Here is a 13,196-nt window from a genome sequence, read left to right as displayed (position 1 = left end):
GTCCTGTCCAGTCTCTTGTTGATAGTGCGCCATGTGCGCAGTCATTACACTAACAGACAGTCTCAGCAGAGGTGCCTGCATGTAAATGGGATACATCTCAGCACTCTGGAGTGTCGCTCGCACAGGATGTGTCCCGGAGGCACATTGGCAGAGGAATGTGGGGAAGCATGCTCTGCTTCTGCCTCTTCATTTCTTCTGTCAGTACTCAGATCTGTGTGTTGCTGCATCTGCCGCCGACAGGTGGCTGGCATTGTTCTGCCTCATATCCCGCTCTTGTAGAGCTGCTTAATGTGTTTATAGGGTACATGAGGGAAGAGAGACTTTCCAGTACCATTTTGGGGTGGGCAGAGTGCAAATGGACAGCAGCAGTGACTAGTGCTTTGTAGGGCAGTTCTCAGTGAGCCCTGTAAACGACCCCATCTCATTATCTGCCGAGGGTGGAGGGGCGACTCATGTTGTGTTGCACCAAGGCAGAGAAGTCCCATTCCCTTTCGCCGCTCTACCTCTGGTTCTGTGAATCAGCCCATTCTGGCTATATCTACGCTACAGCGATCTTTCAGAAGAAGTTCTTTCAGAAGATCTGTTCTGAAAAAACTTCTTTCAAAAGAGTGCATCCACACACAAAAAATGCAGATTGAAAGATTGATCTGCTCTTTCGATAGGGATCATGCACCCAGCCCCTGCTCTTTCGAAAGAATGGCCAGGAATTGAAAAATCCGGCGCCATGAAGACTGCTCTTTTGAACAATGGGCCTGCCAAGTGTCTACACATGCTTTTTTTTTTTTTTTTTTTTTGAAAGAAGCTTTTGAAAGGAGGCACTTTTCTTGATCTGAGAGCAGAAGAGGGCTTCTGGACGAAGACCCGCATTCTTTCGATTTCGAACTGAAAAAGTGCATTTTGTGTGTTGACACTCCATGTGTTCTTTCAAAAAAGGACCGGATTTTCTGAAAGATCTTGCTCGTGTAGATGTGGCCTGTGTGTCTCTGGCAATTCTCTCCTCAGATTGTGATTTCTGCCCACCTAGGTAAATAATGGGCAACTCTCATCCTTGGGGGAACTCCATTAACTTCATAATAAGATTGGAAACTAGCTGGCTCAGAATGGGATTACGAATAGGCTTTGGAACCTCTTACCTTTCATTTGGCTTCAGTGGAATGACTCCCATGACAGATTTGCCCTGAGGGGTATAGTTTAAGTCTCTCATATTCTGTCTTGAAAAAGACTCTGGGAAATAAAGCTTGAGATTTATAAAACGTGTTGTATCAAAATGACAAATATTTATATTGTTACCACACAAATGGCATGACAATTAGTTGCCCCTGTGATGCGCAAGCTGTGGGTTGGTGTTAGACTGTTATAGTGTAAGGATAAAATTCCCATCCGCCATGTACAATTAGGTGAAGGGCTTCCTTCCCAACTGTGATTGCAATTAGAATCCTGTTCTGCTCTTTCCTTTCTTTCGTGCATGTCTTTTTGTGTTACATTATTCTTGGTGCTTTTGCTGGATATCAACATGACATTACACATGAGCAGATTGTCTCAAGACTGTGTTTAAAAATGTAAACTGCAAAGTGTGTGTGTGCTGCAGTAACATGTGGCAGCCACAGCAAATAATTACACTAATGGTGAGCACATGTGAGTGGGGAGCACAAGCAGCCTGCTTCTCAGCCCTGAAGGAAGAAGTTCATGATGTATTTTAAAGAATGAGAGAAAGACAATGGCTGCGCTGATGGACTCTGGGAATGCCATCTGTACAAGCTGGAGCTCATTCCTGAAGCAGAAATGTGATCATTAATGTTTATTGTATAAAACCAAAGGACCTGTGGGTAGTGCTGGCTTTTTATAGTTGCATGGGAATACCAGGGTGAGACACTTCCCTGCCAGGGAAAAGCATTTCTATATAAGGGAAGCAGTAGCTCTTCAGTGAAGCCTGGAGCTCTAGCCTCAGAGTCTATTCTGGAACCCCAACTAGCTGGGATGTAAGGACTCCTTGAGACCAGCGTGTGAAAATGCAGAGCAGACGAGGTTGCTGGGACAGGGACTTTGGGACTGTAAGTTGTTGGAATAGGCTACATTTTCATAGTCTTGGTCAGTTATTTTAACTAACGAGGATTGTAATTGTCTGGAACCCAGCTTGTTCACACTGTGAACAGCTCTCTGAAGGTATTAGAATGATTGTGGTAAAGGTGTTCTACCGAGCATTTGAACTGTGTTGCCTGAAAGTGAGGTCTCTCTGAGCAGGTTCTGTGCCTGCTGTTCAGTGGAGGTCTCTGAGGGAAGCTTCTCTCTCTGTAATCTCCCTCTGTACGTATGCAGACTGCTATGTCTGGCTGTGCTGTTCCCATGTAGGTCAGACATCAAACCATTCACTCTGGGGCTGGCGATGGGAGGAACAGGAGAAGTTAATTTTCTAGCTTGGCCCTTTCATCTGTAGCTGGAGGGATGTGTGCACCTTTAAGTTTGATGTCTTTTAAGTGAAATCTTCCTTGTTGGCTGGGCTTTTATCAGTCATTGTCAGTGAACTCCTGTTCACGTGCTCTTCCTATACAAAACTGTAATAGACTGGGGGGGAGGGACCCAGCATGGAAGGATGAAGGAAATTTAGGGTTAATTAGTCTGTCAGGCACCCTAATAAACCATGAGATCAAAGACTGAGAGACATGGGGAGGTAACTTCCTCTGTTGTATTGTTTACTTGCTGCTGATTGACTGGGAAGATCCGTCATGAGGAGAAGACGAGCTATAAGGCTGTCCAGACGAGTGAGGAGGGGCCGTCAGCCTGCGAGTACCAAGGTCCACTCATGGTGCTGGCCCAGAACTGCGCCGTCATGCACAACCTGCTGGGGCCAGCATGCATCTTCCTGAGGAAGGGCTTCGCAGAAAACAGGCAGCCTGTACGTAAGTTACACCCTGCTGGGCAAGAAACACACTAAACACGATGCCCACATTGCTGCATGTGTGGGACTCTGAGATTCCCCAGCCCCAGGTCACAAACTTGCAGACTCAGACATTCAAATGCAGATTTAGAGATTCACATACATTCATAGGCACGTGGAGTGGAAGACGTGCAGTGATACCTAGCACCTAGGTGGTAGGCATTGTAGAAATATACATACAGCTGGATAGATCACTATGCAATGAAACACTCACACAGTCATACAGACTCAGCTATACCTGTGGAGTCCAATGTTCAAATATGATACTCCAGTGAGATGTCCACATCCCATATAGGGAGTCTCAGATGAGTACGTAGGGCCTAAATGGCCAGTATATGTGCCTCATTGGATTTGACTGTCCCATCAAGGTCTCCACATTTGAAAACTGAGCCCATTAGTACACAGAAGTGAGTGAACACACTCAAATACTCCCTGAGATATGTATTCATCCACATTCACTCTGAAACAAAAGCTCAAGTTTATACCCACAGCCATGCACAGTGTTATGTCTGCAAAGGAGAATACATACATAACACATACATGCAAATCCCCAAATAGCTATTCATTCAAACACCTGCAAATAGTACTGCAAGAACAAGTACCACTACCTGTACATCCACTAATATACAGTACACACCTATATTGATATTTCCATCCATCCAGGCATATATTAGCTTACATCCCCATCCATGCCGGCAACTTGAAAAATATGCACAAATATACCCACACAGAGACATGTCAAATATACAGAGATGTGCTTGTGTACTGTACATTCACAATAACATAAGGCCCATATCCCTGCAAATCAACATTTAACATCTGTGCTACCATGTACTTAACCACATATATAAAGACACTTTATTATTAACATACATATATGCATATAGGTGATTAGATCATCACACTTACATACACTTGTCCAGTACGTTACATGTGCTTCCAGTCAAACCAAGCTCATTCTCAATGTTTGGCAGTTAAAATCCAGTTGTCCAGCATCCCTCCGTGAAAATCTCTGTTCTATATATTCACATGCAAAGATACACGTGTCCCGTAGCAGAAATAGGATCAAGAACCTGTACAGTAGTTCCGAAATCCACTTCCACTTGAGCTGAAGGCAAATTTCCATTACTAGTTATTGCTCACTGCAAGTACTTATCTTCTGCTGCCTCTAACCATTAGTAGACAATCCTGAGCCAGTACAGTAATACTACGAAATATTCTCAAGTAAATGCACACACATCTATATACTGACATACAAACATCTGCCAAATCACATGTGCTTATATAAAGAACTAGATACAAATTCCGTTTAGAATGTCAATAGCTTTCAAGAGACTATGCAAACTGGCTAACTTATTTTGAGTCGATTTTGCAATAGGTTATTTCGGCATGTGACGCTGTCTAAACATGCCAAAATAAAGCCCTATTTTGAGGCATCTGCGTACTCTTCCTGCAATGAGGTTTACGGGGTGCTGGAATAGCACACCCATTATCTTGAAAACTGTTTGAAACCTTTGTATCCCAAAATAGTGCCTGCCATATAGACATAGCCAGCATGTCCAGAGCCTGGAAAATCATAATATCGTAAAAGGCTCCAGAGAGAGGAGTGTAGACATCTCTGACAACAGCCCCGGTATGGAGTGTATATGTTTATAAACAGCTGTTCTCCATGTTGACTCGTTAAACGAGCAGAATTACTGTGCATAGGACAGAAATAAATTAATGCAAGAAAGTTTCTTATGATGGAGTGGTTGATGCTCACCTCTATTGCATTCCTGGGACCTGAGCTCTTTGAACAGGTGTAGCCCTTTCACCATATGTTCTGCTTGAAATCTTTACACTGATTCAGCTGATTGATTTCTTCTTAAGCAGATGTTTTCCTATTTAATCATTTTAAGGGATCTTCCGTGGACTTTAGAACAGAAAATCTCCTCTTGATGCTAGTTACAGCTTGGGCTAAATTTTTTCAAGGGGGCTGGAGTGGCCTCTTCTTTGCACACACAGTCACTGGTTCCCTCTGATGATAGAGTCTGAACACACAAAGAAGTGTTCACATCTCTGCATGTGCAAATGCCTTTGTGTGCAAAAATCAAGTCCAAGCAAAAAAAGTCTTGTGGCTCCCTCGTGGACATTCTCATGTGTTCATGATGCTGACTCTAATGGGGTTGCAGACATCTCCTGGGCTACAGCCAGCTCTTATGGTTAAAGCACAGGCCTAGAAGACAGGAAACTTGTGTTCTCAGCCAGATGCTGCCGCAGATGCAGTGGGTGACCTTGCATGAGTCGATTCACTGTTCTGTAACATGGAGTTGGTGATGATACCTCTGTATTTTGAACAGTCCTGATCAAACTAGTGGTGCTCAAGAATGATTTGTGGGTCCTTAAGGGTCAGAAAGAGCTTGGAGACTCTTGGCTGGTGATATGCTTAATTTGCAATGAAAGAGGTGCCAGTGCTCAAGCAATGTTTTTACTTTCATAACTAATGCAGCAAGCCCAGAGGTGCTGGGGCTACAAACTGCCAAGCCTAGAGCTGCCAGGGCTCAGCCATGGCAAGCCTTGGCACATAGTAAGCACCATGTTGCTGATCTTGTGACTTTGTAATTCATTACAATATCAATGATAGGAAGGCAATGAGGCCTCTGATGCCTATTTTAAAGTATGTGAACTCTTTACAAATCAGTGTCTATGAAAGCAGAAGAAATGGGATGACATGTTTGAAATGACCAGATCTGTGAAGGATGAAACGACAGAGCTAGAGTCCTCTGAAAGTTCCATGCAGCACAGCGATGCCTCTGGGAAGGTTATGAATGGGAAGCTGATTGCTTCCCTGGCACAGCCCCTATCTGCACGGACATAAACCAGTGTATGTCCTAGTTTGCTGTATTCTCTGGGCAGCTGCCGCTAGAGTTACCACAGAAGCCTGCGGTTAATTAGCAAGAGCTCATCCTTATGAAACAGATCAAGGGTATAGTTCCCAGGGACCTGTGATGAGGCTGCAGACCCCTGACAGATGAGGGGAGAAGCCAGGTCTCGGACAAGAAGGGAGATTTAGCTTGTTTCCAAATTCTCAGATATTCTGAATTTGCCTGGGAGCCAGGAGTGGAGCTAAAAGGGGTTTTTAGTAACCAGGAAGCAGTGCATTTTCACGATCATTTTTTCTTCCTCTTGGTGCAGTCTCTGGAGTTTTCCTATACTCTTTTACATCCCTCCCCTCTCTGACAAAAAACACAAATTGGATGTTTGAAGTTGCAGTGTTTCCTGATCATGGTGAATCCTTGTCCTGTTTTATTTGTAGATGACCTTGCTGCTGTATATTTTGTTTCTCTGCCTACCTGCCTGGCTTTGAAATGTTTGTATCTGGGGTGAGCTCATTGCTTCTACAGTTCCAGTCCCTCCTTGCAGGAGTGGCTCTAGGGAATAGGATTGGGAGAGCTCATGGCTGCTTTCCGTCCCCGCAGCAATCGCCAAAGGCTTGCTGGTTGTGGGGCAGCTCACAGCTATTTCCAGACCCAGATGTTCCCAGCAGGAGTTGCTGTAGGGAATACGGTAAGAGCTTCAGAGGAGCTCCGAACTACAGCCATGACAGACTCTGCCTCCCAGAGTCACTGGAGGGGAATGATACAGGCACACAGTGGAGGCTCTCAGTGCCAGCTCATCCATCTGGAGTGGAGTGCTGGAGTCCCTTTGAGAAGCCTGTGTTGCCCTGGAACTGAGGTTTGGAAGAACACTTCTATTTGGCCACCTGGCCAGCAGGTGAAATGGAGATGAGCTTTCCCAGAGAAGTGTGCAGGCAGCTGTTGGCACCCTCCTAAGAGGAAATGGAGTGATGCTAAAGCCTGGCCAACTAGATGGGATTAAACATGTCATCACCTTCTTGTTTCTTCTGTCAGTTTCCGGCTTGTGCGTGATGCTCCCGTACCTGCCCATCCTCACAAATGCTGTTCTGGTGCTGTTTCCTACCAAACAGTGGGTTTAACAGAAAATGTTCTCCTCTCATTGCAGGACAGAGAACTGCGACCCGAAGAGATTGAAGGTAAGAGTACAACCCTTCCTCCACCTCTCCCTTTCTCCCTGCTCAGTGAAAATGTACACTGATCACGGGGGATGAAATCTACATTAAAAAAGGTAGCTGTGCCCCTTGGGAATGGTGCAGGAGCGCTGACTTCGGGGCATCTCATATGCACTCCATCTCCTAACAGAGGGGCTGTGGAGCATAGTGTTAGAGGAATGAGTTTGGGGGAGATCTCATTTGTTCTACCTCCAGCAGGAGAGCTGTAGAATGTAGGAAATCTGACTGACAACTCAGACTCTGCAGTCTGAGAAGAGACTGCTATAGGGATTGATCCAGCAGTGCTAGTTGTGGGGAAGCGCTGAGCTCCTTCAGTTCCAGCTTCTGTCTGGGGCATCTGCAGGAGCCTGCATCTTCCTGGAGAACATTTCTGAGATCCTAGCAATCATAGGAGCGCTGCTGACTCCTTACAGGGTGTTCTGAGAAATGTGGCTAACACTGTCACTGACAGCATTGTCCTTATTGCAGAGTTAAGAGAAGCCTTCAAGGAGTTTGATAAAGACAAGGATGGATTTATCAACTGCAGGGACCTGGGGAACTGCATGCGGACCATGGGCTACATGCCCACCGAGATGGAGCTCATAGAGCTATCCCAGCAGATCAACATGAACTGTGAGTGCATCCCTGCCTTGCATGTTCCCGTCACTGCCATTCTCTGCCTCTGTGGCTTGGGATTTAGCTCTCAGTCCCTCGCTCTCTGCTGCTCCTTGCTTCCTCTTCCTTTGTTCTTCTCGCTGCTGGCATTTCTTCCACCCAGTCTCTCTGCTAATCCATCTGTCTGTTTGCCTGGTTCTCTGGGTATCAGCCAGTTTGCTTGTCTCCAGCCTAACAACCTTGCTGGATTTATAGATAGTGAGGTCAGAGAGGAATGTGTTGAGACAAACACACCAGCATAGGACCACGTGATATGGGTGTTTGAGGCATTGGTGTGCGGGTGTTGCATGTTATTGTATCTAACCTGGTCTAGGCAGTGTGTGCTGAGGAGGGAGCCTGGGCATAAGAGAAAGGAGATCCTTTGGCATGAGGATGGGGCTTTGTTGGAGCAAAGTGCTGTGGTGTTCAGTCTGAGGTGTGAGTGTATTAAGGAGATGGCTCTGGTGTGCGAGATGCGATGGGCTGAGGGGCTGGTTTCTGTTCACCTGGTGTCACACGAAAGGAGGAATAATGGGGAAGTATATTTGCAAACATGTCTGTGTTTGGGTGTGGCTGCATCGTTCTATCACCTGTTCTCTGTGCTTACACCTGCCTATCTGCCAAAGTGCAGTATGGTGCCCACAGGAGTATTCACTAGCCATTCTTTGGAATATTCCCTGGGCTAGAAAGTGTTAATCACCCAGAGAGGGAGTAGAAACAGTTCCATGTGAGAATAGCGCATAACAAATAGCACATAATCAGGGCACTGCTTGCCATGTGATCCACAGACGAAATAATTAGGTCAGGCTGGTGATCAGACCAATGGGTAGGAATTTGAGGAACTCCTCAACAATTGCAGCTACTTCATAATCAGGAAAATGACTGAAATTGTTGGCTACAGCGTTGGTTACAAATAGCTTGTCCTGCTTGGGTGGTGTTGAGGTTCTGGGGTAGATTTTCTCCACTGATATGGAATAGGCCCCATACTGGAGATAGAACTGGTTGAGGCAGATTTCCCTTGGTTCAGCCACACCAGCACAGGGCTGCCAAGTGCTTGCCTCCCCTAAAACCCTGATGGGTGGTGAAAAATGGGAGTAGATCCATAGCTCACAGTGATGTGAGGATTCTGAGCTGCTTGGAATCCATAGGCAGCCTGGGATGGGCTGCTGTAATTTAGGGAAGCTGGGACTCTTTTGGCACAGCCCAGAATTCAAAGGGTGCTAACATGGCGTAAAGCCACCTTTGCTTCTCCCCCCCGAAATGCACTTTTGTGCTGCGCCCCCTGGAGAGTCATTCCCTGGCCCTCTTGGGGTGGCTGATTTCCAGTGGAAGCTATGTGGGGACTTGTTAACCTGGGGGCATGGCTGGGCTGAGGCAGAAGGGCATATTAATGTCTTACACACAAATTTCCCCTTGGTCCCAAGTGGGTGGCCATGTGGATTTTGAAGATTTTGTGGAGCTGATGGGACCAAAGCTTTTGGCAGAAACTGCAGATATGATTGGTGTAAAGGAGCTGCGTGATGCCTTCCGAGAGGTGAGAAACCCCTGATGCTGCATGACCCCCTTTGGATAGGGGAGAGCTTCCCTTTCTGCCTCACCCCCTCAGAGATGTGAGGGCCCCCCAATTCTGCATGATCCTGTCAGAGTGGAGAGATGGGAAGAGCAAAGGCAGGAAAGAGGGAAGACCAGCGGGGGAATGAGGAGGAGGAATGGGCATCTACACTAAAGAGGGGCCTGAGAAGGAAAGAGGAGAAACCACGTGCAGAAAGGAGGGGAGCACAAGGAATGAAACAGGGAGAGCAGAGGCCCAAAAGGGAATAAAGGGGGAAGATGGACCAAGCACAGCAATAATGTGTGGGGTCTGTCAGCAAAGAAAAAGGACCTGAGGGACCAGACTGACACCAGAGCAGGAGGAGAGAAGATGCCCCAGGGAGGAAAGAGGGGAATCAGGGGACCTCACAGACTTCCATATGGACCTCATATGTACACTCCAGAGGGTGGGCAGGAAACATAGGTCAGAAATCTGGACATTGTAGAGACCCAAGAAAGTAACTGTGGATCCATCTGACTCTCGTCTTTCTGCTGTTGTTTGTTACCTCCCTTCAGTTTGACACCAATGGTGATGGAGAGATCAGCACCAGCGAGCTGCGGGAGGCCATGAAGAAGCTGCTGGGGCAACAGGTGGGCCATCGGGATATTGAAGAGATCATCCGAGATGTGGACCTGAATGGTGATGGGCGTGTGGATTTTGAAGGTGAGAGAGAACACACCACAGTCCATCTTCACTGGGGTCAGGCAGGATTTGGCCCCGAAACTGGGTCACTGCCCTGCTCCAGGGATGCAGGAAGGGAAAAGACCTGCATGCTCTAAGACGCTCAGGTGTCTGTGGAACAGGGTGATGGGCAGATGGGTCACAGTCTCCTGGGGATTCCCTGTGGTTAGGATAAGGCTATTGAGGGAGAGATGGCTGCTATAGGAAATTCCTGGTTAGTGCTGTCAGGTGTACAATGCTTCTCAATGAATCTCAGTGATGTGTGTCTCCATGGATCTCATACTAGGACAGACTGCCCCTATATCAGGGGATAAACCTCACTCTGACCATGTGCAGCCCAGTGGTGGATTTCTGTTTCCTCCCCAATGACCATGTGTACTCAAGCGGCTCCCCTGAGCTGCCACCCATGCCACTGTGGCCACACTGCTATTTTGGTGTGCTGCTCTGGGCAGAGCTAGTGCATTTACATTTATTCAAGCTGGGAATCACGTCTCCCAGCTGCTGTGTGGACGTATGTCAGCATCCCCCGGAATTTAGTGTGGAAATGAGATACTATACTACATTGTTTTACGGCAGGTGTGCCAAATGATAAACTGCCCTTGCTAGTGGATTCTTGTAACTTGTTGCATAAACTCTCCAGAAACTAAATCAGTGAGCTGTGAGGGTGGGGTTTTCCAGTGGGTTGCACAGTGTCTTAGCATGATGACAGGTGGGATGGGAAAGTGTGGTGCAGTTGGTGTGTTCGCCTCTAGCATCTCTGTTTGTCAATGACTGCAGAGTTTGTTAGGATGATGTCCCGTTGAAGCCGGTGCCCATCTGAAGAGGAACCAGCACCTCAGTGAGGGCAGAAGAGGACCTGAGAGGAGCATCTAGCCCCAATGTTCCTGTGCAAAGGTTTATAGGCTGGATGCGTTTGAGGTAGTGCGAGACGACCCGCCTCTCTTATCCCAAAGTGGTCCCCATAACCCTCCACCCTTTCACACTGTGAAAGACTCATAACTTCCTATAACTGGAACTGTTCCTCAGAGAAGGCGACAGCAGGAAACTGCAGCGCCAGGACAAGCCACGATGTTTTCATGAGATGTTTGCGACTTTAGACTCTTCCCCTCCTGCTTTTATTCACCCACCAACTGCTGCAAAGCAAGGGGAGAGACCATCTGGGACTGGAGGATGAAAGCAAAGCCATCTGGGATTGGTGGCTGCAGCAGGTCGCATTCTGGTGGATTTCCTTGGTGAACTGTGTCTGTGTTTGCTGTGTGTCTGTCTGGAGTTATTTATGCATTCCCAGTACATTCTCTTATCTCCTGCGGTTATATTTACTGAAAGCAACTCCAAATATATGCTTGGGAAAAAAAGCGGTAAATGTGCAAACTGAAGCTACGTGCAGCCCTGGCCTTTCTATGGGAGGTGAAGGGTGGGCTAAAGGGAGGAGCAGCTGCTAGCAGTCCATACCACCCAGTCTATTATGGGACGACTGAGGGGACAAGGTGGAGCCAGGGGAGGTAGCTGGTGCTTGTTGCAGGATTTCTGACTTGGTGCTGTTCAGAGTGAGCGATATCTCCAGCCACTCTAGCCACAGGCTGCATAATACACATGCAAGGTTTATGTACTTCCAAATACCAAAGACTTGGTGCATGTGTGTGTGACAACGGTAACTGTGTGTACACGTGGCGTACGGTGCAATAGGAACGCTGCAGGTGTGGGGTGGTGGGAATGAACTTGCGTGCACATGGCCACTGAATGGATGGAAAAAAAGTAGTCACAGTGTTTGTGTCTTGGGCTGCCTGCTTGCAGCCTGGCCCTGCACTGAGGCTTCTCCGGCTACAGCAACAGATGGTGGGACATTGTCTTCATTTATTTAAAAACATAAACCAATTCATGGAGGTTGCCCAGAGTCCAAACTGCATTCTCTGGAATGCATAACCTTGCTCACAGGGCACACTGACTGTCTGCTCATTACCACTGCTGGGGGCTTTCAAATACTCACCTATGCTTAGAATAACTCTGCTGAAGTACCCACTTGTGGGATGAGGGTGCAGTGCGTGTGCTGTGGGGAAGGGTGCTCTCGCAGATGTGAGTTAGGAAGGCACCTCACCTGTTTGGTGATGACAGAGATTGGGGATTTTCTGACTCAGATCTGGGGCTGTCCAGAGGAAAAGAATATCACTAAACACATTTTCGCCTGTGAAGCTTGAGTCTAGCTCTGCTGTATGGAGCCACTGGGGCTGTGGATTGCTTCAGGGCACACCAGGCTGCATGGAGAGGCTGTAGCTGGGCTAGAGTATACAGGAAAGACCAAGGCCTCTGTTGAGGAGAAAGTCTTGGCATTCCCAGTAAACCCACTAGCTCTTCACTGCAGGCTCAACCTCGTGATTGGTCAGAGAGGGCTGTTCGGGATACAAGCCATGTTTGCTGTTGGTCCCAGCAGAAATACTTCCTCCCAGGGCTGGTTTTATTTGCCTAGGCAACCTTGAATAATCCCAGCAAGTTTTGCTGTTTTTTTTTTTTTTGTACTGACAGGGTCAGAGGTTAAATCTTCAATCTAATAATCTCATTCCAGAGATAATCCTTTTGCTTTCATCATCTCCCAGCCAGCGTCAGGAAGGCTTCCAAATAGCTCCGTAGAACGATATAGAACAAGCAAGGCTCCATCTGTCTCCTTTCTCTCTCTCTCGTTGTAGTCCAGGCCTTGGCCTGCTGTGTCCAACCGTTTTTGTTCTTCACTGAGTGTGACCACGTGGCTCCTCTAGATAGCGTCAGTTCTGTTTCAGTATATCATATTCACTGAGCCCTACTTCTGCCTCCCATCGATGGGCGTCTATTCTGTTTTTAGCCACCCTGACCATTGATAGGTCCCACAGGTTATATATCCAGTAACCTCCCCCTACAGTAAATGAGTGGTGCCTCCAGAGACAAATTGAAGTCACCATCTATGCAGAATAAATAGAGGTCCAGCTCATGAATTAGTGTAATTTTAGTGCTGCGACCAAAGGATGAGGACAACTCAAGGGACTGGGAAGATGACTCCAGGCTTTTCAGTTGCAGGTTACTAATTTAAACCCAGCATGGGACAGGGCCTGGGTGGTTTAGTGGATTAGTAGCAGGGTGAAGAGCCTTTTGTGTCCGTTGCACCAGTTTCCATCAAAACTGCTAGTGCTGGAAGGTTACGAACAACTTCAGTGGCCTATTGCCGGTGGGGATGGGCTCCGTCCTCACTAGTGAACGTTGGGTGCCACGACCTGACTGAGAACTGACTGAATTGTGGAGACTGAGCTCCCCTCTTGCAA

General features: G+C 47.2%; 1 protein-coding gene across 2 annotated transcripts in view; it reads left to right on the top strand.

Annotated features, from left to right (window-relative positions):
- CABP1 (calcium binding protein 1) overlaps nt 1–11,309 on the top strand; it is a 28,719-nt gene extending 17,410 nt beyond the window's left edge. Inside the window, exons 1-7 of one of the 2 annotated variants that reach the window (XM_075012593.1) lie at nt 1,933–2,051; nt 2,717–2,893; nt 6,938–6,968; nt 7,473–7,616; nt 9,062–9,171; nt 9,744–9,891; nt 10,687–11,309. In XM_075012593.1, the coding sequence (XP_074868694.1) occupies nt 2,010–2,051; nt 2,717–2,893; nt 6,938–6,968; nt 7,473–7,616; nt 9,062–9,171; nt 9,744–9,891; nt 10,687–10,712 (678 nt within the window). In that variant the 5' untranslated portion in view covers nt 1,933–2,009 and the 3' untranslated portion in view covers nt 10,713–11,309. Of the gene's footprint in view, nt 1–1,932; nt 2,052–2,716; nt 2,894–6,937; nt 6,969–7,472; nt 7,617–9,061; nt 9,172–9,743; nt 9,892–10,686 lie in introns of those variants that run through there. The other variant, XM_075012592.1, reaches the window with a different exon arrangement.
- Nucleotides 11,310–13,196: the final 1,887 nt, after the last annotated feature.

Source organism: Carettochelys insculpta, chromosome 18 (genome assembly GCF_033958435.1).
Source record: "Carettochelys insculpta isolate YL-2023 chromosome 18, ASM3395843v1, whole genome shotgun sequence".
NCBI lineage: Eukaryota > Metazoa > Chordata > Testudines > Carettochelyidae > Carettochelys > Carettochelys insculpta.
This window is presented reverse-complemented; position numbering and strand designations above follow the sequence as displayed.